This window comes from Folsomia candida, unplaced genomic scaffold (assembly GCF_002217175.1).
Source record: "Folsomia candida strain VU population unplaced genomic scaffold, ASM221717v1 Fcan01_Sc013, whole genome shotgun sequence".
In the NCBI taxonomy this organism is placed as follows: Eukaryota; Metazoa; Arthropoda; class Collembola; order Entomobryomorpha; family Isotomidae; genus Folsomia; species Folsomia candida.
In genome coordinates, this window is record NW_019091205.1 from 588,353 (window position 1) to 598,215 (window position 9,863).

Genomic DNA, 9,863 nt, shown 5'->3' on the forward strand with positions numbered 1-9,863 from the left:
CGTCGCCTTTGTAGTTTTTCTGGGCATCTTTGCATTATTTTCTCCAATACTTTTTATATGGAAGATTTATACGGAGGACGAAATCGAACGTTCATTCGTCATGTTTCAGAGATTATCGAGAGGTAATTTTAACTATAATTTTATCCGTGTGAGGGCACTTCATACCCCACATTTCATTCCCCAAATATTTTTTTACTGAAATGTGTTGGGTACATGGTTGAATGAAATGTGGTGTTTATGAAATATGAAATTGATCAGGTATGAAATGTGAAAGGTATTGGGTATGAAATGTGAAAATTGTTTGGTATGAAATTTGAAATAATTGTTAAATCTTGCTCTTAATTTACATAACAACTTTATCTCGCCCCAGTGCGCCCCAAACACGAGAACGGTATTCAGATAAGCACCAAGCTTATCAAGGTGGCCAATTTCGTCGTACAATGCTATGCCAACGCTCCCCTAATTCTAGCCGCAATGTGCATACCGTTCAATCTGGATCCTCTCTACTACATTATGACGGAAATGCAATTCGTACCCGATAATCTACCCAATCTGCTGCTTCGAACCGTTCTTTTTGTCATATCCTGTACGGAAGCGTGTAGACTGGTCGCGATTGCAATATGCTTACTCCTGTGCGGCATTAACTTGGGGAAAAGAGAGATGTTCATGTGGGGCAATATCGCTAGGCGGAGCAACCTGAGGGGACATTCCTTATACCGGCAGATTTCCATTTTATACACTATCCGGCGAGGACCAGTCACGATCATTCTAAGTTTCGTTGTTATTGTGGGTTTTATTGCTGAGGTAATTTAATAATATTTCAAATAAATTTTTTGAAATAATTAAATTTAATCATTTTTAAAACATTTGTATAATGTTAAACAATTTTACGGAAGTAACTAAATATGTACCTGCTGACAAATTTGAACAGGTTTTTTGCAACTCTGCGACCATCGTAATGTTTGGCGTCGTCCCAATCTCGATTTACTGGGCGCTCCCATACATCGCATTTGTCGTGAGGACGCTTGTCAACCAAATTGTGGACATAGTTGCCCAAACGCATGAAAATTTTTCTTCAACTTTGAAATTGATGAGGAGAAAATGTGTTACCAGGAAGTCGTACATGTATCGAAAATTGAGGGCGTCGCCAAACCTTGGATTGCACATTTTTCTTGGTGCAAGTCCTCATTTGGTTAAAAATTCTTTTAAAATTGAGTACCGCTCTAATGTTCTTTATTATACGGTGTCACTTATAATGGCCACTTAATAAAAAGTAATAACGTGTTCTATTTATAGACTTTATTTCTCATTTCTGTATTTGAAAGGGAAACTTTTTAGATGCTCAGAGGTCTCATGAGAGGTCACAGCTCCAACGGTGAAAAGGTGTCGAACTTTTTGTATTGGTCGTTTTTGACGTAGTTTTGGGCTGGGATTTCAGAAATCACCATCATTTCAACGTGGGACGACCCCATGACTGTGTGGGCGGTGTCGAATTTCGAATAAAGACATGTGGGATATCTATTGAAAGGTACCATTTAAATACATGGCGTTGCTTCCGCCAGATAATGTTGCGCTTGAGTGAACGAAATCCTGTATTGAATTCTACGATTAGTGAATTTTATTAAATGCCGAGAACATTTGAAATAATTTTGCTAGCTATACTGATCCAAATAATGTCCGATGGATGAGGATAAGTAGGTTTTGCAGATAGATTATCAAACCCTTTGTTTTATTTGTGCAAATTGGACAAAGAATATTAGTAGTATAATTCATGTTAGGTTTCTCGTAAGAAAGCTAGATTTTTGCTGTGCTAATTTTAGATTTATATTTAGCAGTGTGTCAACTGCTCCATCCCACTGGTTCCCTCACTGCATCCGAACAAATTATTTGTTCTGCAACGACAAGTAGTATCTCCACAACCTGTCCGGGCAACAAGATGGATAAGGATTTAGCGCATCGCAATTAATTCCATTACTTCTTGTGCAGTCCTCATTTCGGATACACTGGAATTATTAAGTACACATGATGTTATTTCACGGCCCTACCACCATTACATTTTGCATCAAGGATAATTTTACTGGATTTTTATTTTTCAAAATTGAATAACATCGGGATGTCTTAACCGATTTCGATCAGCTTAATTTGAAAATGGTGACAAGGAATTAGTGCAACTTTAAAAAATAATTAAGCATTATGCGATGCTCCAAAATGGAACAATAGATATAAACTTGAATTGAAAGTTTTTAGCCAGCAAATTTTTGTAATCTTAGCCGGACCAAGAACGGCTTTCAACAATCCTTCATAATGACAAAATGATTTCATCAAAGTTGGTTTAGAATTGTCCGAGAATTCGAATTATAAGTTACTTTTTTGAGGTATGATATTAATAGATGTACAAGTACTTATTTACATTGGAAATGTTTTCAAGCTATAGCGCGATTGGGTGGCGAATTATATAAAAAAATATAGCCAAAAATTAGAAACTACAGAAAAATTATCTTTCCGTTGAATGTACCCTTTCAAGAAAATTAGTTTGGAAGCAAAGTTTTGCTGTTTCTTTTTGCCTCCACGGACGGTAATTAATAGGACCTGTAGCTCTGCCATTCAATACTTCCCTTCAAAGAAACCGTTCAATTTAAAGACAAGTGTCATATGATTCCTAATTTTGGGCTTGCTTTTTGATACAAATCGCCAGACAATCCCTGTTTAGCTTGAAAAAATGTTTAATTGTAAATTATTATCTTGTAGTTAGGTATTTGCGTCACTTCGAGAAATGTAAATTTTGATGCAAACCAATAGCTATTATACAAAAATTACACTCTCAATAAACCTGTTCCACAATTGTCACCATCAGAAGCACTCTGGAATTCTACCGCGTTGTAAAACTATAGTAGAAGCTGGTAGTATTACTAAAAACTTTACTCTACAGCGTTGAATTAGGCTGTGTACATATAGTTTTAGTTACCCTATGGTGACAAATTATTATCGACGCTATAGAATACTACCCTGCGGGTAACCATTGAATCACAAATTTACTGCGAGTATACCTTCTTCCCTTGCATTGTAATAATCAATAAAGTAATTGTTCGAACCGATTGCTGCGAGATACAAGCACAGGTCTCATCCCTTCGGCATGCTTTCTTCAACGTTCCAGGACATTCTGGGCAATCGGAGGCAGTGAAGCACTACAAATTGTTATACAAATGACCATAAAAATTCTTTAAACAAGGGGATCATATTAATCATCAAGTAGTACACGCTTAATATCGCAGTAACACCCAGTGTAGGTGTTGCATTTCCTGATTGGTGTATCAGTTGGACAGGCTAATTGAGTGCAATCGGAATCGGATGAACACTAAAATTAAAAATGGGTATGAATAAACTAGACATATGTATTTTGACAAATTTAATTTTTCGAACATTTTTGGCGCAAATGGTACATCTATCAAAGTTTCTGTTACAAATACTTTTCTCTCCTGCTGGGCACCTCTGTGTACATTCCTCATTAGTCGCGCACTACGACGAACATACTATTAGGATTAGTGAGCAAAAATAATATTTTCGAACGACTTACTCCACACAATGGCACACAAAAGCCACCACCGACATTACACAGACCTTCACGTCCTGCCGGACAAGGACAATCAGCATTCTGCCGACACTGGAAATTAAATCAAACTAAAAATTTACCCCTATCCTCATTAACCTTCTTATAATATGTATGTATGTTTACCCCTCGGTGTCTTTTCTTGCAGATGCACTGCTCGGTTCCGCACTCCTCCGCAAAGTAAGCTCCACCAAGTTGCCCGCAAATATTGTCGTACCGTTCAACATCTGCGTCGCTGACGAAGGCAGGACTACAATCTTTGCCGGAGCTACTCCCGCACTAAAATTATGATTGTATTAATAACCTAGTTACGTTACTAATGAGAGTCTTGAAGACCTCGGTACCCTTACATTTCCTTGTGGCATGCATTTGCAACTGCCCAGTGGGCAAAAACCCAACGAATCTGCGATATCGTAGCGATGCACCAGCATTGAATCGTAGAGAATCTCTATCGAATCGACGTCGAAAACTGAGCTAAATGACCACCGAATCTGTGCGAAAGAGCAGCGATTTCTTAGCGAATTTCGCAGCGACTTCGCGGTGCATCGTTGGGAATTCGAGATGCATTTTTATGACGAATTCGCTCTGAGTCGTATCGATTTCGATTCGTTTCGTCGTGATTTCGCTGCGAATTCAATGTCACCTTTTTTGTTCGTTTTTTCTTGTCGAAAGCAATGGAAGATTTATTAAAACGTAATATAAATACATAAATATTAAAGTACAAAATACAAACCAAAATATTAAATAACATTCGAATTTACAATACCCATGGGAGTATGATTTTCGATTGTTGAATTTTCTGTATTCACGCGTGTCAGGCTGGAATTGGGTTTTCTATAAAATAACGTCATGAAGTTTAGAACAATTTTGCACAATCCTACTATGTAAAATTTAAAATTGCTTACCATTTTTTTCCAATCTCTGCATTTTTCAAAAATTTTGGGAGAACGGCGTCCACGAATTTCTTCCTAACCGACAGGACACTTGGGTTCATTCACATACTCTACAAAATTTGAATTATTGGTAGATTTAGGTAACATTTTATACCTAATAAGGTTTTAACCAAACAAAACATGACTTATCTGGAAATAACTTTGCAAACACAGTTTCCCCAGTGAGCAAACCCACACTTTGTGAGTATCGCTAGACCATCTTCTAAAGACCCAAGAAGTATTCCCTTCTACAAATTACCAAATGCATAAGAAATATGTTAGGTTAAGTTAAGTGTGGTTATTTGTATTCAACTACCCACTTACCAAAAGATTTCAGCACCCGTGGATTTCACAAATTAAATCACTAATTTAATAATTATTAATTTACACTAGAGGAGGATTATTTATTAAGTTTTCCCCATTGTGATCGTTTACTTAAAAGATCCGCCGGTCGAAGGGCACGTGATCGAAAGGCGAGGAGTAGTTGCGATTTCGGTGTGAAATCGCTGCTAAAATTTTATACGGACAATAAAATTCTGAAGTCGTTCCGAATTCGTTGCGAATTCGCATGAACAATTCTTCCCTCGAAATGCCAGCGATTTTCCGTGATCGAATTCGTAGCGAATTGTCTTCGATTTTTCGACGAGAAATATATCGTGGCGAAGTCGTTGCGGGTTCTAGGCGAAATAGCCCTCGAAGTCGCAACGATTTTTCGCTGCAGCGAATTCGCTGTAAATTCGCTATGGTCGCAGAGAATTCGACCAACGAATTGCCTACTGGGTGGTCCCGTATTTATCAAAAACGCATTCCGGCGTATAGGATTCACGACAAATCGTTGAGTTGCAGTTTTTAAGGTGATTGTCACACTTGTAAAATACAGGGAATTTAAAATATGTAATTTTTCATCACATTATTGCCTTTGATTCTATAAACATTTACCTGATAATTGAGGCAGTAGCACTGTCGAGATGTGGCGTTGCAGGATGGAACAGTCTGGTCAGGTCCACAGCGAAGAAGAGATGACTCACAACCTCTCACGGTACACTAAAAGTGTTGGTGAATTTGAAAAATTAGTTTACCTAGTAAAATCAGCCTAACTATAATTATTTTATTGATTTACAGAAGGTGAGGTATTGTCACATCGACATTCGCCATTTATTCGGCACGTTTCCGCAAAATAATCTTGGCCACGATTAAGGCAAATTTGACTAAAGAGTCGCAGATCTGCTTCATTAACACCTCTTAAGCTGCACGTTATGTTCCTAGTGTTGCACTGAAATAAATAGTTTCAGCAATTACGGTGAAATTTGGTTGGTCCGTAAATTTTAAATATGTAAGAACAAAATTACGTAAGGTCCAGTTATTATCGGAATACATTTGCAACGAGTTCCATACATCCATTTGTTCAGGACGCATTCCGCCCTCTCAAATTCGCTGCATACGGTTGAGCCACAGCTTTTTTCCAGGTTATCGCACTTAAAAAATTGAGTTATATAAGGTGCTTTGGTTTTATGAGAGCCGTATATAATCGTCATGCTAGTTAAAAAAAATAGCTCCTTGGTTTTATGTATGTACAAGGAGTTTCCTACTGATTAAAAATTAATATGGCGCAGGCTCTTTTTTTAAATCAAGGAAGACTCGGTCATAGCTAGTTTACGAATTAGTGAAGTAATATATAAACTAACTGTAGTAGAGTTTGATAGTTAATGGTGTTAAAAATTTGGTTTTCCAGAACATTATTAAGGCTACTTCTCATGAGAGGAGGAGAAGTTTTGAGTTGGAGTAATGTCTTAGTCTCATCTTTCCCTCTCGCTTTGCGTAATGCGTTGTGGGACCTATCTCGAAGATCGCATCAACCTTGTGGGGGGGGGACTCGACATCAGGGTTCCGCATGCCCCAATGTTTTGCATTTCTTTTTCTACACCTGGTGGTTTTTTTACACTACGAATCAAACCACCCAAAATCTCTCATTGAATCTCTTCCGTACTGTCAAGCATTACGTATAAAAAAGATATGTTCCGATCCTGAAAATGCTGTGAAACAAATTGATATGTTATTCGGAAAATTTTCAAAACGGGGTTATCCTTTGAATGTACTACATAAATGTTTATTGAAAATTAATCAGATAAGCAGACATGATATTCTTAAGCCAAAAACTCAACTTGTGATAAAGCATTTAAAACATAATAATCCTACTGTGTTATGTAAATATACCAATGTCAACTTACATGAAAAAGAGATGCATGAAAAAGTGTTTATTGTCATGCCGTTCTACAAGAATATGTATGGTTTTAAGAAATTATTTATAGATTTTATTGTATGTGAAGCAAAGAAAGGTCAAAATGTAAAATATAAACAAATATTAACAAACCTTAATTTAATTATATCTTACAAAAAAACTACCCAACTAAAAAGGTACACTGGCCAGCAACATAAAACTGGATAACAGTATCAATTTGTACTCAACTCGAGGCGTAACATATGAAAAAAATATTTGCCCAAAAAAAGTTTAAGAAACTTGTAAACAACTTATAAACATTTTAAAAAAAAAACTATAACAAGTCACTCAGCAGGTAATTTTTGAAATTCTGTTACAAAACTTACTAAAGTCTTTAATTTTACCAGATTATTTAAGAACACAATTACACTTATTTTAATGGCGTGTGAATAAGCATGTGAATATGCATGTGCATATACATATGTATATACTTTTATATTCAAACTTAATTGGAAATTTAATTCACTTTATGTTATTTTATATTAATTATTTTGTAATTTTCTATAATTTCGTAGCCTGAAGAAGCTGTACTTTATGGCGAAACCGGTCGCAGCTGGTGAATAAATCAGATTATTTGTCAATCAGTTGGAAGTGTTTTCTTCACACCTTCAATGTTTTTGAACAGCAAAATCATTAAATTTTCGAAATGTGGCCATGAACTCGTGAAATAAGCATTAATAAATCCTGATCATAATCTCCAATCAGAGCGTAATTAAATCAACTCTTGTGTCGAATATTTACCCGATACTGGAGACAGTAGCATTGACCAGAATTGTAGTTGCACGATGGAACGGTATTATTTGGTTCACAGCGAAAAGTTGATGATTCACACCCATTGAACAAACACTGCAATAATGTCGGATAGTTGATAATGTAGTCGACAAATTATTCAATTTCAATTTAAGGACATGAGATGGAAGTGGGATTAGGTTCAAAAGCTGAGCAGCAGCCAATAATCCGGTCCCCCAGAAGGTGCCAAAAACCAGCAGAACTAATTCGAAGTGGAAGCAACGCCAATAAATTTGTTACAAACATATTAATACAAGATAAAACTAATTAGTATTGCGAATCAAATTTGAGTAATATAAACCGGGTAAAACTACTCGTTTTGAGTACTACGGTGCTCTAATAGCAAATCATGTTCTTAAATATTTCATTTTTTTAACGTTAGCTCCCCAAAATAATAATTAAATGCAGAGACAGATTGGCATTTCCAATATAAAATTAACTTCCATAAAATTTCTCACTCATTTCACCGTCTTTCCCAAGAGAACTTAGTGAAATTTAGTGAAGATCGGTAAATTTATTTATCTAAAAAATTACTAATAATTTGTCTTACATTGTGTTATACCGGGCAGTCCAATTCTAGTTGAGAAAACACTCAAGAAACAAGTGCCTTAAGACGCTAATTAAATTTAATAAAGTTGCTAGCTTGCCAAGGGAAGAACTGGTTGCTATGTAAAATTATTCATCGTATTTATTTAGGTGACCTTTGACCTTTATCTGCCTTATTTATGGTATCTGTGTTTTTGGTACCATTTTGTGTGCATTTCTTACGATTGATCAGGTCTCATTTAGATACGTATGTATGTACGTACAGAGACCAGATTCGTAATTTTGCATTTTTGATCATACGATGGTATGATTTTGCAATGAGTCTGAAGTTCAGATTCTGAGCATTGTTCACATCATGTTAAATATGCATTTGTAAGGATTAGGGTTGAACTTTGACACTGCGTCTCCAGATTGAACGAGCACGATATCACGATAATATTAATATTTGTATGTATCAAGTTGACATGCCATTCAGCGAAGAGCATGTGCAGTTAATTATTTTATAGCGTGTTGTTGGGTTAGGAGAAGATAAATTAAATAATTAGATAATACCAAATACCAACCATCCCCGTATACATACTCACCCTCGTAAGTTGGATGGCAAATAAATATAAATATGCATGCATAACCAAACAGCGAAACTTGCTCACATTGACGTAAATCATTGATAAATATATTGTAATCACAAATTACATTAATTATGTATAAATTACATTAATACATGAAATTTTAATGAAAAATGTATTAATAATGTATAATAATAATAATTAATTACTAAAAATGATTACATAAAAGTAATCATAAATTACATTGATAAATAGGGAGGAGTGTGTAGATGGCCTACAAATCTGTGTTTTTTATGACGTCATATATGGAAGTACGCAAATCAGAGCTCGACGCCGCCGATCTCACACCGCCGCGCCGCCATACGCCGATGCATTTTCCGCGCCGCCGCCGCCGAAAAATTTGATTTCCTACTCCTTTAACATTGCGACGCCGCGCCGCGCCGCCGACGCCGCCGAAAAATCACCAAAAACTTGCACCGCCGCCGCCGAAAATTTGTCGTCGTCGACCTCGACCGCAAATATATACTTATGTAGGTATGCGTATCAAGGTTCCTCATGTTTAACAATTCTAACAGATATTATTTTTTTGATTACATGATGTCATTTACATCTATGTACTTACATATGTACGAATGCTGCAATTTTTCAAATGTAGCAAATTTATCCACTCCCTTTCCCCAAAAAGTTACCTATTTGAGTTTATATCGCAAGCCATAATAACAAACAAAATAATTTATTTCTCGAGCGCTGGATAAAAATTCGCTCATAACTATATAGAAGGAAACCAATAAATACATATAATCATTGTCTGTGCTTCCTCTAAAATTTGTATCAAAATTGTTATTTACTTTGTAACTTGCTTATATAATTGCGGGATAATGGGTCGGACCGGTTTGGCAAAGAGAATATTTTCTATCAGGATAAATATTTGTTTCAGGTAGGATGAATCCTGGCAGATTAAAATAAAAACTGTATTTTGCTTATAAGCTTTTTATTCTACAAAATTGCTACCGGAATTTTTTAATGGATGAAGAAAACGCTAATTGACCACCAGTTTAGTCGTCAGCTTTAAAGTGACGCAGTTTAACTCGTGCACTTCAAAATGTATACCAAAAACTGCTTCAAAATAATAAAATTCGGGCTCA

General features: G+C 36.0%; 1 protein-coding gene and 1 long non-coding RNA gene across 2 annotated transcripts; one reads left to right on the forward strand and one right to left on the reverse strand.

The window, feature by feature from the left end:
• Positions 1-3,244: 3,244 nt before the first annotated feature.
• On the reverse strand, positions 3,245-4,436 carry LOC118437438. Its single transcript, XM_035856443.1, has 4 exons — positions 3,734-4,436; positions 3,575-3,661; positions 3,421-3,516; positions 3,245-3,355 (listed from the first exon to the last, which is right to left on the reverse strand). Exons 1-4 carry the CDS (start codon positions 3,832-3,834, stop codon positions 3,325-3,327), a joined length of 315 nt encoding a protein of 104 aa, XP_035712336.1. The 5' UTR covers positions 3,835-4,436; the 3' UTR covers positions 3,245-3,324.
• A 2,091-nt stretch (positions 4,437-6,527) lies between these two features.
• LOC118437401 lies at positions 6,528-7,434 on the forward strand. The gene is made up of 2 exons (XR_004836085.1): positions 6,528-7,112; positions 7,333-7,434. It is a non-coding gene; the product is annotated as an uncharacterized LOC118437401 (long non-coding RNA).
• The last annotated feature ends 2,429 nt before the right edge of the window (positions 7,435-9,863 follow it).

Bases quoted from the DNA above. Each gene is read 5' to 3' on its own strand.
- LOC118437438 (XM_035856443.1), bottom strand. From the start codon at position 3,834: ATGTTGAACGGTACGACAATATTTGCGGGCAACTTGGTGGAGCTTACT. The intron at 3,662-3,733 runs GTAAACATACAT...TTTAATTTCCAG, and splicing joins GCAAGAAAAGACACCGAGGG to TGTCGGCAGAATGCTGATTG. The intron at 3,517-3,574 runs GTAAGTCGTTCG...TGTTCGTCGTAG, and splicing joins TTTGTGTGCCATTGTGTGGA to TGCGCGACTAATGAGGAATG.